Raw genomic sequence first — 23310 nt, 5'->3', positions numbered from 1 at the left:
TCCCAGAGGAGGGATGTGTTGAAAGTTGGACATCAACTACTCAGGATGATTTTTAAGGAATTTTTGAAAATTGACACAATTGTAGTGCATTGGCTGTATTAGATTGAATAAATGTTTCCATTAATTTCTGAGGAATTCTACAGTAAATCTGGATGAAACCTGGCACACAGGTACAGTAGGTGTCCCAGAGAAGGAATCTGTTGAAAGTTGGACATCAACTACTCAGGATGATTTTTAATGAATTTTTGAAAATTGACATAATTAAATTGTATTGGCTGACTGCATTGGATACAAGTACCCTTTTATTTCTGAGGAATTCTACAGTAAATCTGGATGAAAATTGGCACACAGGTACAGTAGGTGTCCCAGAGGAGGGATGTGTTGAAAGTTGGACCTCAACTATTCAGGATGACTTTTAATGAATTTTTGAAATAAACATAATTGTAGTGCATTGACTGTATTGCACTGAATATGAGTTTACTGTGATTTCTGAGTAATATTACAGTAAATCTGGGTAAAAACTGGCCCAGAGGTAAAGTAGGTGTCCGAGAAGAGGATTGTGTTGAAAGCTTGGCATCAACTTTTAAGAATGATTTTTAATGAATTTTTGAATATGCAACCAGACTGTCACGATGGCTGTATTGAGCTGTTCCATTGTAATTTGTGTGCGCGCGTGCGTGTGACTGTTCACGCGCGTGCGTGTGTGCGCGAGTCTAGGCTTTCAATCAGGATATAAAGCGAAAAGGCGCTACCGTAAAGACTGGTGTAAAAGCGCAAGGAAATTTATGCGGCGGATAGGAGGCGGCTGGCTTGACCGCGGCTCACAAATGACGGCTCACTTTACCGCAGTGCTTCAAGCGGGCCATCACTACAAATCGCTGATGTTTTGAAACACTCCTCCGGACTGTGGTTCCAAACGCACAAGTCACACGATCGAGGAGTTTCGGCAGGTAAACCACCTGTCGAAACTCCTCGATCACGTAATGTAGTATGTTTTTTGAACAATGACGGCAGTTCACTTCTAACCGCGAAACATCGTCGTGGTAACTTAAGCTGTGAACCTGCTGTTCCAGGGCAGGGCCCGTAGTTCAACATGCCCAGGGTATCTTTCCGTTATGCGGATTCACTTACTCCAACACCTGCAACCGAATTGCTGATTGTAGAAATTTAAAAATAAATATAAAAAATAGAAACTCAAATAATAAAGCTGACCCTAATTATTTCTTATTGATCGTCAGGGAGACACGAGGACACTTTGACGCCGCTGTCTGCGCACGGAGCTCTCCGAGGGATCTTCCCGGAATGGTGACGCTGTTTTCGGAGAACTGATTGATCAAAAAACGCTGAATTCCTCCCTACTTGTTGATCAGGCTAAACAACCTGCTCCGGAGCAGCTTATTTTCAGCATAAAGAGCACTTTGGCGATGTGCACAGATAAGAATTGAGATACCTGGACAAGGGAAAAGACGAAATATTTCGGTAACGCCAGGGTTAACCCTTGGTTTTGTGCACCACAATGGTGGTTCACCTCTTATCGAGGTAACAAACTAAAGCAGTTTCCACGCCTGCTTTATTAGGTTACTGTTGCTCACCTTTGATGTTAAAAGTGAATGTGAATGCAGTTTTGGGGCTCTAATGTGCAGCCGCCACCTCACATTTAACGTTATTGCGCCATAGCTTAATAAAGCAGACGTGCAAATCGCTTTAGCTTCTCAACAGTTCAAAGTCAAATTAATTTAACTGATTGACGAGGTGTGGTATGTAAGGCAGAAAAAGTTAAACGTCCATGGGGCACAGTTATGTGCTCTGTGCCTTCAGTGTAGTGGCAGCCATCCAAAGTAAATCTTGTAATATGTTATCATTCATGTCAATTAAAATATCATATGTGAATTGTTCACTGACAGGTTTTAAAGTGTGCTGCATCAAAGCATCTAAACTTATTTTGTGATTTTTTTTTCTGTTATTTTTATTTTGTTTTTTGGCTAAAGGGTTCTTGTTTTCCTCCTCCTCTTGGGCACCATGTCTCTCCTCTCTCTCCCTCCACCCTGTTATTGAGAGGTTGGGGAGAATCCACATTTGGTAACAGTATAACACACTGCTTAGTGATGTGAATCCATCATTATGGATGTGGGCAAACAGAGGGTGCCTTGGCTTTACTATGGATTTGACTTTGACTACATCTCCAATCTTACCTCTCCCCCTCTCTCTTTCTCTTTCCTGTCTTTATCCTGCTCTCTCTCCCTCTCTCCCTCTTTGTGCTGTCATGGAAAAAGATTTTACAACCAAATTGACTCTTATCAATTTATACTACTGACATTGAAATTAGAGGTAACCACCTTGCTTTCACCTGGATTTAGCTTTCCCCCTCTTCATTTAAATAAAAACAACATGACTAACAATGAGGGGGAAAGAATTACTATAGTTCAGGGTTTCATTCTGTGCTTGGAAATGAACAATAAAGCCCAGAATAAGAAACTTTAACAAACTAAACAAATTAGCTAGTAATCTCTAGCAATCGAGCCTACGTTAGCTAACTTCCTTAACACTGTAAACAAAAAGCAGACACTTTTTTGAGTCACAGCAGTTACCCTGTTTTAATGTAATCCGAACAGTTTGCAGTCTTTCTTGTTAATCTTTAACGTAAAGTTCCTTTTAAATCTGCACCAATCATCTCCTTTTTCCAACAGCAATGCAAATCTGATTTATTAACAGCAAACGTGGCTATCGAAGCATGCAAAGTCTGCTGTATCCTTTTTTTAGGGGTGCTGTGGTGAAATTTAGAGGTGCTAGAGGACCCCCAATAAGGGTCTAAACTTGCCAATGCAGAAAATTCAGGGTTAACGCTGAAGTTACCTGGATTAGCCAAAAGCCTGCTTCATGGTACAGGCCTCAGGGCCTAGATTCAGTGTAATCAAAACCTCACACAGAGTGAATAAAACATCAAGGCCATGTCATGAGATAAGGCACCCACAGCACTCTAAGTTGTAAAAACATTAACGACTATTTCTTCATCCTCCCTTAAGCAATCGCTGAACCGTGACGTTTACTCACATTTAAAGAGTATTGGTCAGTGTGAAATAGGCTGTTCCAAATAGTTAGAATTAGCCTGCGATAACTTAATGAATGTTACCTTTTAATTCATTTTTAAAGAAGCAAAACACATTAAGGCATTTGTTTATTTAAAATATTTCTCTTTGAGTTACTGAACTGAAGCTGTTTTGACACAACTCCTCAAAAATCAACCAAACACACCCAAACTTTGGATTTGCCTTTTTTCCAGGGCTGGGGGCAAACCTGTGTGCTTATCACCATAAACACAGCAGTCTTTGCTTCATCTAGTTTGCTTTCTAAATTGCTTGGTTGTGCAGTGCACAGAATTTACGTCTACTACAGTCACAGCTTGCTGGCTTGAACAATCAAAATGGTCTTTCTTTGTTTGTGTGACGATTTCTCCAAAGCACGTATTAGCCATAATTATTGATCTGGTATATATAATAAGCAGCCTTGTTTAGTGTTGTGCAATGCTGGTCTGCGTCACTGTTTCACAAAATGTCATTATCAAGATATGACAACAGCAGGCCAGTAGGCGTGACCGTGGAGATGGATGTCAGACTGTTTTTAAACCTTTCCAACACAACTGCTTGAAAATGTCTAAGCCCTGCTTTTCCCATCGCTACTCAGAAGTGACAAAACCTTAAAATATACCTTACCAATACAATTACTGCACATGTATAGTTTGGAGGTCTGTGTCGAATTAGCCTGCTTCATTGAACAAGACAAAGCCCTACCATCTACCACATCTGATACATGAGCTTTTGTTACTCAGCACCTCCCACTAATACACCCATTATTCTCAGTACTGCTGATTCTCTTGCAAATCTACATTCACATACACTGCATTCTCTTAATCTGGCCATTTCATAATATATTTCTTTATTTTTGAGATGTGTGAGAAACTCTGAAGCCCAGAGAATAACAAGTAAGAATAACAATAACTTAATAGGATTGTAAAATATATGTTATGTGGCACCAACATAACTGTTGCTATCATTTCATGTATTTGACCATCCAGTGCTGTGACAAAGTATTTCCTCCTTTCCTGATTTCTTAATTTTTTGCATTTTTTTTGCAATTTTGCAATTGTCACATTTCATCAAACTATGAATATTAGACAAAGACACGCCAAGCGAATACAACATGTCGTTTTAATTTATTATGTGAAAAAAAGCCTTTTAAGTCATGAATTTCAGTTTCACAGGCCACACCCAGGCCTGAATACTGCAACACCTGCTGAATGAAGAAATCCTGTAAACAGAACCTGTCTGACAAAGTGACACAGGAAACAGTTGAGAAACAAAGTCACTGGCATCTGTCAGTCTGGAAAGGGTTACAAAGCCATTTCTAAATTGTTGATTCTCCCGCAAACCACAGTGAGAGCTATTTTCCACAAATGGAGAAAACTTGGAGCAGTGGTAAACCTCCCCAGGAGTGGACCAAAATTACTCTAAGTGTGCAGTAATGACTCATCCAGGAGGTCACAAAAGAACCCAAAACAACAGTACTGTAGGCCTCAGTTGCCTCAGTTAAGGTCAGTGCTCATGAGTTAATAATAAGACAGAGGCTGCCCAAATATGGCATCCATGGGAGAGTGCCAAGGCGAAAAAACCACTGATTTCCAAAAAGAGCGCAAGGGTTCATATCACATTTGCCAAAAGACTTTTGAAAAATATTCCGTGGACTGATGAGATGGAAGTTTGAGTCCTGATATAGCTCGTGTAAAATATCATACCAGCAGTCAAACATGGTGGTGTTATTGTCATGGCCTGGGGCTACTTTGCTGTTTCGGGACCTGGATGACTTGCTGTAATTGACAGAACCATGAATTCTGTTTTCTACTATTTCTGGTAGAAAGCAGAATTCATAGCTCTCATGGCAGCCATCAGTTCAGGCCTGAAGTTCAACCACACTTGGGTTACATAGCAGGGTAATGATCTGAAACACAACAGCAAGTCCACCTGATTATCTAAAAAAAAAACCCAAAATGATCATTTTGAAGTAGCCTTGTCAAACTCCAGACTTAAATCAGATTGAGATGCTTTGGCCTGGCCTTTGATAGTCTTTTCATGCTCAACAATCTAGCTCAGGGGTGTCCAACTCCAGGCCTTGAGGGCCGGTGTCCCGCAAATTTTAGATCTCACCCTGGGTCAACACACCTCAATCAAATGATTAGTTCATTACGAGGGCTCTGGAGAACCTCTAGACATGTTGAGGAGGTAATTTATCCATTTAAATCAGCTGTGTTGGATCAAGAACACACCTAAAACCTGTCAGCCCTCAAGGCCTGGAGTTGGACACCCCTGAGAGATTTAATTGGGTTTAAGTGACATGACCACTTTTTCACATTGGGCCACAGAAGTTTTAACTTTTTCCCTTTAGAAATGAAATCATCATTTAAAAAACCGCATATGAACAAAAAACAAAAACAAAACAATGTCTAAAACAAAATAAACCACATTGACAAGATTGCCACTGTGGAGGGAGATTATATGTTTTATTTCATGCTAAATTAGAAGGCTAAAAATGATATTAAAGAATCAAATCAGACTTTTTTTTGTTACCCTTTTCTCCAACAGTGTTGGACGGCATTTATTCCAAACCTTTTGTTAAAGTAAGTATCACCACAGGGTTGGCTGTACGTGATATTTCTCCATGCTTTGTACTACAGTAATTATTGTTCATCTTACAATGATTGTTTCCAACAGTGCGTGCTGTGAGTTACAGTAATCTACTTCAACCATCTATGTTATACTGGTCATGTGGATTCTGATCAGTCACCAGATTACACAGACACTACAGTCACTGTCTGAACCATAGCATGCCATGACCACATGGCCATAATGAGAATTTTGGCTTAATGTAAGATATCAGAAATGATACCCCAAGGACACAGGTGCCCCACAAGAGCTATTATATATTTATTATACATGATGTGATTTGGCATTAGCTAGAGTAATAATATTTTCAGCAAATGGGGGGAAAGGTTCAAAGCAAAGGACACTCTGGGAGAGACAGGAAGCAGACAAAGAGAGAGAGAGGGGGGGGGGGGGGGGGGGGGGGACTGGACATTATCCAGATGCTTCAGCTCAATCTCAGAAATGGCTCTTAGCCTAGAGAATCCTTAAATAACTACCTCTCCCTAACAGAGTGCTATTCAAGCCATCAAAATATTTTGCCACTATTCCTGCTGGCAGACATGCTGTCAGAGCTCGTCATCATTTACACAGCTTATACCAGGTGGCATCATGTCACCATTTGTTTTTCTAAGTCTCATTCCAGGTTGCTGCTGGTGAAGCTTTACAAATCCTGAAGGTGACAGCAGTGGATCCTGCTAGCCTGTACAGCAAAGCCACTTTATTAGTGGTCAGCCCGAAGCCAGGACTGCAACAGTGATGCAGACAGCTTCTGAGTAGAATATTAAGACAGTAATTTACAGCTAAACTTCTCTGAATTTCTTATGTGATTTTCTAACTCAATATGACCTTTTGTAAACTGCAGATATTTATGTAAACAGGGATTTATGGACCTAAATATTCCATTTTTTCTGTTTGTGTTGTGCATATCTGATCAAATCTGTACATGCTTCAGGGTTTTATACTGGAGTCATTTTTCCCCAAATGAACGCAAACAAATGAAAAAGTAACCACGAAACTTCTCAATTGCCTTGTTTTTAAATCCAGTGGAAATGGTAAAAGTTACAGCTTTTTTTTTCTTCTTCAGAGGTTCAAATGCTGCCTTGCAATAATTGACTTGTTTTGCTCCACATTAAGTGGTTTGCGGGTAAAAGCAGAGTGAGTAGCGCCATGCAGATAAACGCAGAAAATAGAAACTTCAAAGCAGATACATAAACAATTTTAGTGTCAGGGTGAGCTGGTAGAGTTTTACGATTGAAAATTGTGTAATTGCACAGTTCAGAAGAAGAAAAATTGACTTCTATCATTGAGACTGTACTTTCTTTAGCTACAAGTATATGAAAGAAGGTCTACCAAAAAGGAAAAGCAAACAAGCTTTGGACTGCAGGCTTGGTCAGTAGAGTTCAATAAAATTGTTTTTGCCTGATCTTAGATGAACTGCTTTCAATATGCAGCTCCCTTTTCCTCAGGCACAGGATTTATTTTAGTCAAGTACAATTTATCTTTGATCATATTAGAATTTTTGGCTTCAGCTGTATGGTGTAAAGTGGCCTTAACTACAGCACTGAACCACCAAGGCTTCCAGTTCATGTGGCCTTAAAGCACATAATCTATTTGCTATAATTAGTTTCAGCATCAGTACGATAGGCTGGCCATGCGGCTAGCACCGTCTTCCTGGGTAATTTCCCTCATATCTGCTAACCACAGCACCCTGCCCACTATTATTTTCTCCAAGGGCTGGATGACATTTGGAATCATGGTGTAGAAATGTGGGTTCACACAGCAAAGCTTTTGGCAACCAAGCTTTACCACAACAGAGCTAAAGAGGGCAGATAAAGGTTATGAATTTAGTTCTAACCTTGACCGGTTATAAAAGGTCACTGCTGTTTTTGTAGGGAGTTCATTTACAAGTTGTTTCAGAAAGTCATGCTTCGTATGGTATGTTCTGTTGCAGAGTCTGACTTTTGAATACCAAGAATAACAACACTACATACAGTTTACATTAGTAAAGATGTACAGATGTTTGTACACATTCATATTCATAGCAATAATTTAATTATTAAACAATTAAAAGTTGTCAGAAATTACAGTGTATAATGAATTGGGTAGTACCAGCAAAACAAGGCTTCAAGACTTCTTCCAACTAAATGTGTCTAAATTCGCTGCTTCTCAGCTCAAGGACAGCAATCTCTCAGAAGACAAAGGGGGCCGGAGCACACTGATTAATTTGCAGTCTTTAATTTTACAAATACTTAAGGGCTGTGAATTAATCAGTGTGTTTCTGTTCCTTTTGCTCTTCTCGAAAAGTTACTAAATCTGAATTTTAGAATAGAAAACTAATTTGAAAATACAATCCACACAGTAAAAGTGCATTTAGTGAATCCTCAGGCTTGCTCTAACTATTACTATAAATACAACTAGCAAATCAATAAACTCAGCTTCTCTCTCACCCGCTATCTGTGGCTCAGCACAATTGCTGTAATGAATTTAGATGCTAAAAGTAAATAAAATGAAAACTGACATCCTGTTCCATAATCTTAGGAGCATGAAAAAAAAACACAAGTTTGTGAAGACGTTTCACCTCTCATCCAAGAGCCTTCTTCAATTCTAAAAACAAATGGTGCCCAGTGAGGTTTTTCCCCTTTGGAGGAGGTCATTGACCTACTATTGATCGTGTGCGCCATCACGAGTCAAGGTGAGAAAATCATGTGTGTGATTGGAGTCACCTGAGGCAAGGTATGAAGCGCCTGGGAAGGAATCTCAGGACTGCATTGTATGCAGGTGGCTAATAGCTGGTGTTGTAAGCCACCACCTCTGTTCAGCAATGGTCATCCACAGTGGATATAGATGGCCTCTTTTACTCCTCTCTCAAACCATATGTCTTATTGGTCCATGCACTTGTGGAGTGGCTGTTTGCAATCTGCTATTTAGACATCCAAGCACTTGTCACTGCATGGCACACACTACATTGTTTAGCTTGTATTTGGGAGTTTTGTCTTTGAGTTGACAAAACATTTTTGTCTAATGGCGTGGCTGGATCCGAAGTGCACGGGGATGTCATGGTTGGAGAGAATTCTCCATGTTCTTTTTTTTAAGCTCTTAAGAGTACCATGAATGGATGACTGAGAACCTACACAGACATCCAGCTCCATACTACATAATATACAAAACAGCCTTTGCTGCATTTGCAGTGGAAAAAGTGATGAAAGTATTTATATTCAAAACAATCATCATGTATAGTAAATCCTCTAATGGATGTGCTTGTTAGTTCCAAAGAAAATAAAATTTCCTCACAGCAGACATTCATTCACTATGCATAATAAGAAAAGAAGTGGAAATATTATTAGTGGCTTATTAATAAACTGTGACAGTGTGAGAGTGAGCCACCAATCCAAGTAACCAGAAAACTGAAACCAAACACAGCTAAATTAAATTTAGTCATCAGTATTTAGTGTTTATTATCTGTGCTTCCCCTACTGGGACAAAACCAAATATTTTGTGTTTAAAACTTGCATACTAATACCAATTACAGCATCCTACAAAGATCAGTAGTACATACACATAGTATATAATGTATACTTTTAGTACCAGAGAAGAAATCAGTGATCTATTGCCACCACAAAGTCTGTTAGCCACAGTAAAGCAGAAGCAGGTTCTGTGGTCCCCCTGATGTAAGTAACTGACAGAAACCATGAAGCGCCATAGAAGCCACAACAAAGAGCTGTAAAAACCAACGCCTTATAGTTATAAAGTGTTATAAAGATATTAAGAAATAAGCGACAAACAGCACAGACGCTTTGTCACCTGAACTCTGACTGAAACAGAGTTTAAGTGGTGGGTGTAATGCAGTACACTGTTATCAGCAGTAACCATACCTTATTATTGGCACACTCACAATCATTCTGACAGACTAGACGTGATCTAAGTTACTTTTGTTTTGCAGGTTGGACGTAGAAAATTAACATCTTCTTATCACTGGAAAGTTCCTTATCTAAATGTCCAGTTACATGAGCGCAAATCTACAATCAGCTCATGTCGCTTTTCATTTCCTGTTTTAGCGTGACCTAACTTTTGTGACTCTTTAGAAAAAAAGTGAAAAGGTAAATAAGTTTTAAAAAAACAACAACAATCTACCGCAAATTTTATGGATTGGTTCTTTAGTCCTTTTTTTGTAATTCGTCCATTTGACAAAAATGAACTACCTTCTAGCTTTCTTTATGCACTGAGGGTCGTGTGTCAACTCCATCAGGGTATCCTTTAAGCACAGAAAGACTGGGTTTGAAACTCAAACAGAAGCAACCGTTGCGATGCAGCAGGAAATTACATGTTGCTAAATCTGACAGGTGTGTTTGGAAAATCACTAGAAAAGTGCTGAGTCATTATTTGTAACTTACATAGCCACTCCCACAGAGAGAGTTTTGTTTTTTTACAACTACATTTCTCACAATAGCAAGCATGCACTCTAGATATGTGTCCTTGAATGGCATATTGAGACCTCTGTGGGCTGCAGCTGGCAGCTGAAATTGGCCATTGACCCTTCACTATGCAGCTATCACATTACTAATTATGTATTATAAATATCACTGCTCACCATGCTTCAATTGAGAATTAAAATTGCATCCCCAGACTTTATTTGGCTTAAGGCAAAGGCACAAAACACTATGGTTTTATTTGAAGCATCCCTAATGAACAATGCTTTCTGAACTCTTGTTTGTAGTTAACTCTGATCTTTGGCCTTCCAGCTGCACCCACATGCCAACAATATCAGGCTCCACACAGCCCATTCAAGAGTAGGCGTGCAGAGGAGAAACGCTGTGGAGATCCCACACCTTAAACCTCCTTTCCTATAGGTGTCACTATATGCGGACGCCCCACCCCCCCCCCCACCCCACTTCAGTCTACTCCTCATCCCACCCACTAAAGCTCCGCGAAAGGGTGTGCTTTTTGAAGGCTGTATGAGGCTATAATACAGCTGCAGACAAGTCAAGTCGCCACTTGGTTTGACACCCCGGGAAAAAAAGCCTCCGAGGCAGAGGGGGAGCATACGCACAAGTACCCCCACCCGTCGGATCCTCCGTCTGAGCTCAGCACAGGGTCTAGTCTCTCCGGACATACCGTGGAGATGCGGAACACACGAAGGTTAATATAAAAAAAGTTGGTGTAGTCGGGGCACACGGTAAACACATAATGTGGCAGCTGCCGTGTAGCTTCTATTCAAGGTCAGTATCTGAGCACGGCCGCCGCACGGACGACTGTCTTAGGTAGGAGGGGGAGAGAGGAAACGCTGAAGGGATGCCGCTGTGCCTCGTTTACCTCCAGCATCAACGATGACATCTTCCACCGAAGAAGACGTTGATAGTCAATGACAAGGAAACGGACAAACTTGTGAAACGCCGCTACGAAGAGCAACTGAGGGCACTGGACTGTTGTAAAAGGAAAAAAGACACTCTTTCAGCATCTTGGCGTTTCCTGCTTTCTTTCCGCAACGACTTGTGCTGGAAGCGGCTGTTTACCTGGCTACAACAAGCGAAGAAGTCTAGCTAGCTAACGTTAACTGACATAATGAGGGGTCTGGTTCGGTTTCGCTTTGCTTCAGTGTCAGTTTGACGAACTAACTGTCAGAATCTTCTACGGTTGACGAGCTTTAACTAACGCGACACTACGAAGCGATAACTGGCACAACTTCCTTAAACTTGCCCGGTTTTTCAAGCCGACTTGTTAAAAAAAACCCAAACAAACTCGGATTCATTTTCATTCAAGGTCGCCTTTATTTTTCAGCAGTAATGCCTTCCAGGACTGTGTCACACGGGGCTTCGGGCCGGCTTCGTGGACTGTTCTTGGTGATGGTTTTAGTGTTTCTGGAGGGCTCCGTGTTTACCGTCGCTGTTGCCAGCTCCGACCAGCATTCTCCTATCACGGCACACTCGGGCAGCCACAAAGCGACTGACCATGGCAGTCACAACAACACTGGAAAGGCTTTCCCTGTGCTAGACTTGAACTACGAAAACGTACGGGTCCCGTTTGAAATCTCATTATGGGTCCTCCTTGCCTCTGTGATGAAATTAGGTGAGTGTGATGTTATGCGAAAGCTCCACGTGACCTGTCAGTATGAGTGCAGCCTTTTCTGGAAATACCTGATTTAGTGTTACCTTATTTACCCAAATTCTATAAGTCTCTCTCCTACATCAGGTAACAGACAGTTTTTCAGGTGAATAATTACATTATGAAAAACACGCAGAATTACAGTTCATAGAAGGTACATTTGAATCAAAAGAGTTGAGTTAAAGTGCAGTTTTCCTGGTGATCAGATAGTAGATCGCACAGATAAATCACATGGAATGGAAGTTGTCAAGCAAACCAACCATAATCTTAAAGCATCATGTTTGACCCCTAGGCCACCCTACTTTTGTTGTGCATTAATGATGACTCTGGTATGCAGACTTAACTAGTTTGCTCAAAATAGCTCAGCTCAGTCTGTGAGAGGGCAAATCAATATTGCTGTTCAGGAAGATTACTCATCAGATCTGCCAGTGTCATGTGGTGAAGATGTTTAAGAGCTATATTCACTCCCTGCTACAATGATGACTAAGCAACCTGATACAGCAGTCTGGATATGTAGTCTTCAGCACAGTGGGGCCCTACCTCTACCTTGCAGTATTGTCCTGAGCGATGTTTTAGAAGCAGCTTGCTTCCCCCCCCCCCTTACTGTTTGTGTTCTCCTTTATACTGTCTTTACCATCAATTTCTCCTGGCTTTCTGCTTTCTACAGAACACTGTATTGTCCTGAGCCATCTCTTTTTTTCTTTTTTTTTTCTTTTTAAATTATGAGAGCCAGCAGCTTGTCACTTGCCTGTGACATCAGGGGCCTGACTGAGCAGCAGCCTGTAGCCAGGGAGGATACTGCCTCACTGTCTGGGCAAGAAGCCCAGTATCTCAGGGGAGAGGACAGGAAGAGGGTCCACCTGGTTTGGGTAGCTTACTTGTTAGGATGCAGCTCAAGGACACACAGTAAAAATGATAGATGAGCATTGGCAGAAAGTGTGAGCAGAAGGAATGAGGAAAGTACAGAAAGTCGAAGAAAGGCAAATTAAAAAAAATGAGACTAGATGAATGTGTAGGCTGACAGCAGCAGAGGACAGTGGTGACCTTAAGCCTCCGATTATCCCTTGACTACTTAAAATGGGCTCTGAACGATTCAAAGTGGCTGCTACCCTGCTCTGCCTCAGCCATGTCTCTGATTCATGTTCACTGAATTTATATCTTACAAGCTAAAAAGCGTATTCACAGACCATTTGTCTCTGAAGCAACCTTGACTGTGCATGGTGCCTTTTCTCTGCCTTTTTTCAACTGAGCACTTTACATAAATTGATTATAGCCACCCCCAAATCTTCTCAGATGAATCAGAACCAGGGGATGCAATTTAACTGACAAGCTGTCATTACCGTAAACACTGGTTAAGAGTCAAAGCCTTTATATTCACAAGGTATCTATTTTTGTCTCTGTAATCAGGCCATAAACACTGTACCACAAATATCATATCTTATCTTGTGACCCTAAAGCTAAGTCCACTTGAAGTGCTAGATAGATAGATAGATAGATAGATAGTTCTCATAAAAACATGTCGTCTTTGTGTTAAGAGCAAGGCTGTGTTTGCAAGCATCCATTTTTAAAAAATTATGTTTTCTTTAATCGGGATGAAAAATATGCTTTAGCTGAATTTCTTTCCACATTTAGCATGAGTGTAATTTGTTACTTAGTAGAAATTAGATTGCAACCTGAACCTTATTTATTTCTTGTAGGGAAGAAAAAAAAAAAGGAATAGATCCTAACATGAAATGGCCATTGCTTTTTTTTAAGTTGTAAGCAGATTTGTGATCGTGTGATATAGGCTTGTAGTGATAGATAAAAGAGTAAAACAATACCTACACAGATTTCCTATCCTCTCTCATAAAAAAAACAAAACAAAAAAAACCAAGCCCCCGTGGCTGCAAAACATTGCAGTTCTACTAGCAGTCCCTCAAGGTTGGCATATAAAGCACATGTATCTCCACTAGGGCTGCCACAAACGATTATTTTGATAGTCGACTAGTCACCGATTATTTTTGCGATTAGTCGACTAATCAGATCCATTGGACGTAAAACTACAGCTTATTGCACCAGCAGCATCTGCTCTTATATAACTAGCATTAGCTTACAGCTTTAAGTGTTTAAGGTATGTGCTAACTAAAAATAAAGAAAAGATGATAGTTTATTAAATTTTAATGAAATTTGCAGATTGTTTCGGTGAAGTTTAATAAACTCCTTGCTATCTAAAATATAACAGGACACCGGAGTAAATTCTCCAGCATCTCACACTTCTGATAATCAGCTGTCTGCTTGACGTTTATTCAGCTGTGTAAAAACTATAACTTTAATCTCAGCCAAACCGATTTACTCAGGAACAAATAAAATACTAAAAAAGCCAAACAATAACATTTTTAAGTTATCTAAGTGACTCATATATCATGTTTAACCTGAGTAGCGAAAGACGGCGGTGGGTTTGAAAACGATTTGCCGGGAGTCCGGTGTTCTCACAGCTCTAGTGACCTTGCCCCCGGCTAGCTATCGAGCTAGTGGGTAACAGACGTCTCCGAAAACGTCGGAGCGCTTTTGAAAATATGTGGTGTCTTGATAAACTGAGCAGATATTTGAGGTTTCCACAGCTACATTCTCGCCTAAAAATATGTTAAACGTGTATTTTGTGACCCAGAAAGAATAATAAGAGTAACATTAAAACTAACTAGCTGCCGCCATTGTTGGAAACTAAGCAGGGCCGCGCTATGAATTCTGGGACACAGCTTCTTCTTCGGGGTTTAACGGCAGCTGGCATCGTTGTATATGCAGTGCTGCCATCTTCTGTTTCAGTCCGTTATTACACTCTTAAATCCTGCTACTCATTCCTGCGTCTTTTGGGATCTTACAAAGCTTCAAACGACGCGTCGACTATTAAATCAGTCGTCGACGATTTTGATAGTCGACGTAATCGTGACTAGTCGACTAATCGTGGCAGCCCTAATCTCCACAGACTCTTATTTTAAAATATCCAACCTTACAACAATAATAACTCTAAAAAGAACAGTTTTGGCCTTTATGGATAGTTCCCTCTCCTTTAACTTGTCTATCTGCATAGTGGAAAAGGGGGTTTGACCGCTTTGACTGACAGTTTTCTTGACATAGAAAACTAGCCGATTGGTGTTTGGGAGGCCTCACCTCATCTAAGTTTAGTCTGTGAACTGGGCCTTTATCAGACAAATAGCTGTTAGAGTTACAGGGCAGGAAGTTTTTTTTTTTTCCCTCAGCCAGAGTTAAATACTAGTATATTATTAGCCTGTGTCTTAGTAAATTAGCAGATACTTGTGTCTGTGCACTGTAACATTACAGTTTCTGGAGGCAGCTTGTTAGCCAACGTTAGCTTATAAGTTAACACTCCACCCTCTCCAAATATGGTAAGTTCCGGTTTCAAAACACTAGCATTGCAGTGGCCAAAACGCTAACAGTGAGACGTCAGAATTCAGAGTCTAAAACTAAAGAGGAATGTCATAAAGGTGTTTTGTTTTGGTTTTTTTGGCTATACAAATTATGGTTATCAATCACTGTGGCTTAAATGTGTGCCAGACTTTGCCATAATATGGAAACAGGTTATAACTTTAAGTGAATGAAGGCATGCATTTCTATCGCTCAGAAAATCCCACATTGAGTGGGCATATATATGTAAGTGTATGGTTTTGTTGATGTTAACTAAAAAAATATGGCCTTGTTAAACAATGAGAAGAAGAACATAATCAGTGCCAAAACTCAACCCAGAATTGCAGCTCCAGCAGTTAATAAAATTGCTGATGGTGTTACATGTCTTTTGTGGTACCTTTTCGCACTTTTAACTGTTTTCATGTCTGTGGTGACGTCTTTGTTTCCTTCCTGTTTTTAAACTTGAGGGATTGCAAGCTTGTGGTTTGATTTGTTCCCATTTGTGACTTGTAATCACTAGAAACTGTGTCTTGAGTCGAGATTCTGAGGCTGTTAGGCTAATTTGTTTGCTTAGTAAATGATCCCCCAGGTGACGCTCACAATATTTATTTATTTTTTTCTCTCATTGTAGGTTTTGTTTTTTTGTTTTTTCCAGCTACTATATATTGTTGAAGCAGCCTGCCAGAGTCAACCAAGGCCTGGCTTATGAGTAATTCAAGTTGTAAAGAGTGTGCGGCCTAAGACGTGATTCTGGATTTTTGCAGTAGAACTAAACAAGTTAGATATGGGCCTTAGGTTGTGTGGGAAATATTCCCAGTACAGAATTTGAAACCAAACCCTTGGCAAAGAATGACTCACTCTGTCACAAAGTCTACTCCACATACCTGTATGGTGTTATTTATTAAAACCAAGCCCAGATTTTTTAACAAAGAAAAGTACTGAACTGCCACACTTACAGAGAAATATCTTTGCTTAAAAATGCTTACAGTAAATACCAAGTGTGTTCATGCAAAAGGCTTTTAAAGCAATTGGACATATTGACCAACTGGTTTAATGGTTTATAATCAGATATAATCAGCTATATCTCAGTTTAATTTAGAAAATTGCCTCATGGGTAGATAAATGCAATAAAAAGCCATAGAAAGAAAGTTGCTTTACTAATATTTTTAAGTAAGTCATGGCAAATCAGGCAACAGCATCGGATTTTCATCCTTTTCTTTTTCACTGCTTTCAGTGTTTAAAACCTCAATCTATTCGCTTAAAAACATGTGTTCAACTGACACTAGTTATGCTCACTAAATTGTACTCCACTCAGTTGTTATAGTAGAAGACAAAACTCAGAATCATATCCTTGCAAGGAAACCCCTGCGGTTGTTTTGTATAGATATGACGTCAGGGATCATACTAAATTATACCACCACAAGGCCGTAATAAATAATTCAAAAACAATGCTGTGTTCCACAAGCAACTTGACCCCAATGGTCTGCACTGAACAATAACTCACAACAACTTTTATACAACACTTAACTTAACACTAAAATACATGCAAATCTTGGCCTCATTGTGAATGCCAATGTTATGGTGTTGGAAAGCTGCCTGCCGTATCACAATTACTACAAAGGAGACCAGATGAACGTCACCATTTTAAACAAAGAAACTCTTTAAATATGTTTGCTATCTTTTGTGTCTGCTTAATGCAGCTGATTTGGTTGCCAGTGGTTTGTAGTAAGTTACCTGGCAACAGGGCACACTTCCTGGTTTTGGGAATGACAGTGTAGTTCATACTAGGCAGTACTGACACTGGGTACACATCCAGAATTGAAAGAGCTGTTACTCTTTGCTAGTTTTCAATAACCTTGTTGCATAAAGGCTCCCAGGAGGCAATGGGGCAAGGACACAGCAGCTGCCCTTATTGAAAAGCAGCCATGAGAAACTGCCTAATCTTCTACTTTAAGAACATGGCATGAAAAAAGTCTTTATTATCTTACACACTACATGGCCCTTCAGACATTTATTTCCTACATACCCATGTCTTAATCATGATAGAGTTGTGTACCAGCTTGTGCCAGTGTTCTTTGAAGTTCGCTTCCCTCCTTTTCTCTATCTTATCTTCTGTGTTATTACCCTTCATTAGATGATTGCTGAAGGCCATAGTTGGAGTTGTGCTTAAGAGATTTAACAATGTGCTGTCAACACTTAGCTTAGGATGGGTTGTTCAGTCTACTTTAACTTAACCTTTAGCCCCCAATATTGCATGTGTTAAGAATTTTATATTTAGAAGGGTCTGTAATGATAATGGCATACATGTCCAGCATCTACAATCACTCATGAATGATAATGGCACATTTAGTTTCTTTCTTCGGTCCAGTATTAAGTTTGCCTCTGCTCAATGCACCAGCAGAAATACATTTATACCATACAGTTGTGACCTGTTTCCCCTTTCCTCAAGTACCATACTGCCCAACATTTTATCAAAGGGCTTTGTGTTTCTTTGCAACACTCAGTCATTAGAGCAGTTTAGAAATGTTTTGCAGGGGTATTTCATGTCCTTGAGATTGAACTTTATTTTATTCTAGATTCAATCAGCGTCAATCAGAAGACCACTTTGCAGAAGGGATCTTCTGTTTGTCTTCTATTAATACCACTGCTGGCTTCCCACCCTCTTACATCTTTTGAAAAAAAGAAAATGCTTTGGGAAAAACCGTACATGTGATGTAGATTCCCTTTACTCAGACTCACAGTTGGGTATAATGAGATGCTCTTTTCTTTGAATAAGGCTACGTTCACACTGCAGGTCTTAATGCTCAATTTCGATTTTTTTTTTTTTTTTTTGATCAAATCCGATTTATTTTTTTTTTTATCTGCTCGTTCACACTACAAATAAAATGTGACAGCAAACGTGCTCTAGTGTGAGCCCTCAAAGCGGCCCGCATGCGCAAAAGAAGACGTCACACACAACACACTCTGTTTAGACCCAGAGCAAACAATATTGTTTGACTGTTTCAGACTTTACGTTTCCCAATTTTTCTCTAAGTTATAAAGTTATTTTGTTATTTACATATGGCCTAATAATTATCCTTATTGCAGTTTTAGAGAGGAGCGGTGCTTCAAAGGATAGTTGCAGATTTCTGTCAGAATCTGCAGATTATACGGTACAAATAAAATGTTCATGTTTCTCCAACCTTGTCTTCCCAGCGGTTTCACTAACATCTACACTGGATGGCCAGGAAACCGTCTTCTCGGGCACTTCTCCGGCGCTGATAATTGGCGTCTGTCCTGTGTCAGTGACGTAAAAGACAGATTTGATGCGACATGACCATTCAAACATCAGTCGCTTTCTAAAACATCAGATATGTATTGGATTCAGTACCACATGCAAAAGTGACCCAGATCGGATTTGAAAATATCGGATTTGTGCCGTTCACACTGTTATACCATGATCGGATATGGGTCGCATAGGGTCCAAAAAGTCAGATTCGATGCGCTTTCGCCTGCAGTGTGAATGTAGCCTTAGAGCTCTCTCCTGGTGTGACGAGAAGTTTAGACTTGTAAAATCTTTGTATGACACTTTGTGCTTTCTGTGTGAGCATTGCTAAAAAAAAATCATATTCATTTAAGTTACAGGACTGTGTTAAAGTCATGTGGCGCCTCTCATTTTTTATGTTTTGATAGGAAAGTGGGAAATGGGTGAAGTGATCTATTGAAATGTGCAAGCAAAAATGGAAATGGGTATAAGATGAAAATAGTAAACTATTCCTGAAGATGTACTTTAATCTTCAGGAATAGTTGTCCGAGCTTGAAGAACATTCAAAGCTCTCTGGATTTTGGCTTCCTTTTGCACTGTTCTTTGCCAAGATAACCCAACAGTCCTTTAATAATGTTGAGATTCCGGCTCTGGGGAGGCCAATCCATGACTGACAGTATTCCAATGTATGTGTGTAATGTTTTGGGGGTTTTGGGGGGGGGGGGGGTCAATACAGTTTGGGATCATTGACAGGCTGAGAAATGAAACTGTTGCAATTATTTATGCATTATCAAGGAAGCAAAAGGATAAATGGATATGACCTACCACAGTTGTTGGCAGGCATTTTTGTGTAAAATGTTATCATGGGTATTAATTCTGAGGAAGGCCTTTCACTTTAAATTCTGTTCAGCTGAGTACCAATTAGTTTAGCTTGGGGTGTGCAGGCTGATTTGTGTAATGTGATGTCCCCCACACTAACAGATATCCCTGTAGTGTTGATGCCTGCAACACGTTTAGAAGAAGCTTTGTAATTATGTAACCGTGTCTATGGGAGTCGAGATGTTGTAATCAACAAGGTGCTAATTTGTGGTGCTAATTTAGCCTTATATTTGAAGCCTCTTGAGAGCACATCAACCCTCTCTTCTGAGAAGACACTGTGTTTTGGAAAATTCCAGAAATGGTAAATAGCCTGTATTTATATAGCGCTTTACTAGTCCCTAAGGACCCCAAAGCGCTTTACATATCCAGTCATCCACCCATTCACGCACACATTCACACACTGGTGATGGCAAGCTACATTGTAGCCGCAGCCACCCTGGGGCGCACTGACAGAGGCGAGGCTGCTGAACACTGGCGCCACCGGGCCCTCTGACCACCACCAGTAGGCAACGGGTGAAGTGTCTTGCCCAAGGACACAACGACCGAGACTGTCCAAGCTGGGGCTCGAACCGGCAACCTTCCAATTAGAAAGAGCAGCAGAATTTCCATCCTGCTCACATCCCATCCTTTTGGCTGAAATTTCATAAAGTTCTCGTTTACTGTGTTCAAGCAGTTCTCATAGAATATCTTTGTTGACCCAGTTGGATACTGAGCTTCCCAGGAGGTTTAGGTGACGCTCTTTTTCTTTTTATATTAAGGTTATTTGAAAGAGCAGCACTTGAGTTCTGGCATCTTATCGTGGGGAAATGAAGTCTTCTTAGACCAGTTAAGATAAAGCCTCTAATCCTGCAGCTGTGTAACGCACAGACATGCACTTGTTGAGCTTTCTTTTTCTGAAACACTGTTAATGTTGTGCTCAAGCTGCCCTAGCGTGAAACACACCAAGACCACCCCCACAAATGCCCAACTTGTGATGCTGGTGTTTTACATACCGTTAAGACATGTATGCTTATGTGCTTTCACTATAAATGATGCGTTGCGTTGTAGCAATAAACGTGCGTACTGGCATGAAGGTCTGATAATTACATGAGAAACAACCTGTATTATAACTGAGAAACATACTGTACTATGCACTAATTGGTTCATTCATTTAGCGTGCCAATAATCACATTGTGTAAAAGTAAGCTGATCAGAGGGACCATCTTCATGCCTCATCTCTCCTTGTTCAAAAGAGGGGTAACAAATCCAGCAGCTATTATTTCAGGTGGTACTGCTTTCAGGCACCAACCACTTTTGTCCTATGTAGGGTTGCAAAGGGGCGGAAAATTTCCGGTAAATTTCCGAAAAGTTTCCGGTAAATTTCCATGGTAAGTTAAGCTTGGGAATTTTGGAAATATTCCATATTGGAAACTGTCCATGGAAATAATGGGAATTATGGAAATTAATGGGAATTTAGGAGAACTAACTGGGAATATATTATTTCCAAGCATAAATATAAACAGAAATCATAAGAAACCCTCCATGCAAAATGTTTTCAACAGATATTTAAACAGATTTATTTGTAAGTACAGTAGAATAGAACACGTTTCAATAACTTGTTTCATGGATGAATAAAAACAGAAATGTTGAGTTCAATATTACCATCCCCTAACCCCGCTCATTCAAAAATGCCCCCTGTCCAAAAATCTCCACAAAGTCCCATTCAAAAGGTTAAATGAAAAATGCCACTTATCCTCCAAAACGTCCCATTAAACATTCAAATCTTCCTTCAAGCAATCCTCTTTTCTCATTTTTGCTCAGTCAATAGACTCTTCCTGGACCTCATCATCATCCAACAACATGTCCACTTCCTCAGCATCCAACTCTGAGTCTTCCTCTTCAGTGTCACTTTCCAGCTTTGTTGAGGATGGCTCTGTGTCAGGCTCAAAGAGCCGTAGGTTTGCCCGAATGCCGACCAGCTTTTCCACTCTCACATTTGTGAGCCTGTTGCGAACCTTTGTGTGGGTGTTCCCAAACAGTGACCAGTTGCGCTCGGAGGCGGCTGATGATGGTGGGATTTGGAGGAGGATGGAGGCTACAGGTGCAAGGGCCTCAGATTCACATAGTCCCTTCCACCAGGTGGCTGCAGATATGTGCTGGCATGACTGCCATATTCCATCCCCTTTCCAAAGGCCTTGCTTTGTTCGATACTTTGCCAAACTGCCTAGAACTTTGCCTTTATCGAGACCCAGGTGGTCAGACATGGCTGTAATGACCGCATAGGCACCGTTGATCTCTTCCCCGGAAAGTATGCCCTTGTCATATTTGGGGTCCAGCATGTATGCTGCTGCATGCACTGGCTTCATGCAGAACTCCCTCCGCTGTTCCAATGACTTGACCACAGCCGTTTCCTCTGCTTTCAGTAGTAGGGAAGTGGGCAGAATTGTCTGGATTTCTTCTTTGAGTTCTGCAAAAAGGCACTGGACATCTGACAAGATGGCACCATCCCCCTCTATCTTCGCTATTGCTGCTGCAATAGGTTTGAGGATTTTCTGACTGCTAGATACTCTTTCCCAGAACACATCATCCAAGATGACCTTCTTGATGTCACTGTCGATGCCTACAGACTGGGATATGGCCATCTCTTGCAGAGACTCCTTTCCCTCCAGAAGGCTGTCAAACATGATAACAACACCACCCCATCGCGTTATGCTGGGAAGCTTCAGTGTAGTACTCTTGTTCTTTTCCTTTTGCTTTGACAGAAATGTAGCGGAAGTTACTTGTTTGCCTTTAACATATTTCAGAACTTGCTTCACTCTCTTATTCAGAGTGTCCATTGTTTTTAGTGCCATTATGTCTTTTAGGAGAAGGTTTAGTGTATGGGCTGCACAGCCAATAGTAGTTATATGAGGGTAGGTCTCCTCCACATGTGCCCAGGCAACCTTCATGTTGGCTGCATTGTCAGTGACCAGTGCAAAAACCTTATCTGGTCCAAGGTCATTGATGATCACTTTTAGCTCATCTGCAATGTATTGGCCTGTGTGTCTGTTTTCCTTTGTGTCTACACTCTTGTAGAACACAGGCTGAGGAGTGGTGATTATGTAGTTAATAATTCCTTGTCCCCTGATATTGGACCATCCATCAGAGATGACTGAAATACAGTCAGCTTGGTCAATGGTCTGTTTCACCTTTGCTTGAACTCGACTGAACTCTTCATCCAGTAGATGAGTAGACAATGCATGTCTGGTTGGGGGAATGTATGCTGGTCGGAGAACATTCAAAAATCTCTTCCAGTACACATTGGATGTCAGCATCAGGGGTGAGCCAGTTGCATAGATTGCACGAGCGAAACACTCATCTGCGTTTTTCTGGCTAGTGTCATCCATAAAATCAAAGAATCCTCTGATGCCAGAGGGACCAGGAGCTGATGAGTGGGTATCTGACTCTGATACAGCTGAAACAGATTCATTTTCCCCTTGAGTGGAATTCCTGGCTGCTGCATGTGTTGGGCCTTGAGGAATTTTTTTGCACTTTGCAATGTGCTGCTGCATTTTTGTGGCATTCTTCACGTACGTCTTATCACAATACTTACACATATATACAGATTTCCCTTGTACATTAGCTGGTGTAAAATGTCTCCACACATCAGATAGCGCACGTGGCATTTTTCTGTAAAATAAAACAAGAGCTTGTAAAAATGCTAATGCAATGCAAGAGATCGTAATAATACAATTGCAATATGATAATAAACAGATATAAATAGTAAGGCTAGCTAAACAACTGGAATGATCTTCAAAACAAAACAACCAAATGAGGAAGCTAGCATCTTCTTTATGTTATACTAGCTATGGCTTATTTAGCATCTTATCAGATGCTAGCATTTTATTTAGCATCTTATCAGATGCTAGCATTTTATTTAGCATCTTATCAGATTGCTATCTACCAGATTAATACATTTTATGTGATGTTCACAATTTAAACATTTAATGAATATATTTTCCCATAATATCATCA

The 23310-nt window shown here is 40.4% G+C and overlaps 1 protein-coding gene across 2 annotated transcripts in view; it reads left to right on the top strand.

Moving 5' to 3' along the window:
• The first annotated feature begins 10595 nt into the window (after window positions 1-10595).
• Window positions 10596-23310, top strand: part of slc9a1a (solute carrier family 9 member A1a) — a 39942-nt gene continuing 27227 nt past the window's right edge. For both annotated transcript variants that reach the window (XM_080895684.1, XM_080895683.1), the window contains exon 1: window positions 10596-11756. In XM_080895684.1, the coding sequence (XP_080751810.1) occupies window positions 11474-11756 (283 nt within the window). In that variant the 5' untranslated portion in view covers window positions 10596-11473. The remainder of the gene's footprint in view (window positions 11757-23310) is intronic.

Source organism: Rhamphochromis sp. 'chilingali' (genome assembly GCF_963969265.1).
Source record: "Rhamphochromis sp. 'chilingali' genome assembly, chromosome: 11".
Taxonomy (NCBI): Eukaryota; Metazoa; Chordata; class Actinopteri; order Cichliformes; family Cichlidae; genus Rhamphochromis; species Rhamphochromis sp. 'chilingali'.
Note: the sequence above shows the minus strand (reverse complement) of the source record. Positions and strands in the feature narration are given on the sequence as shown.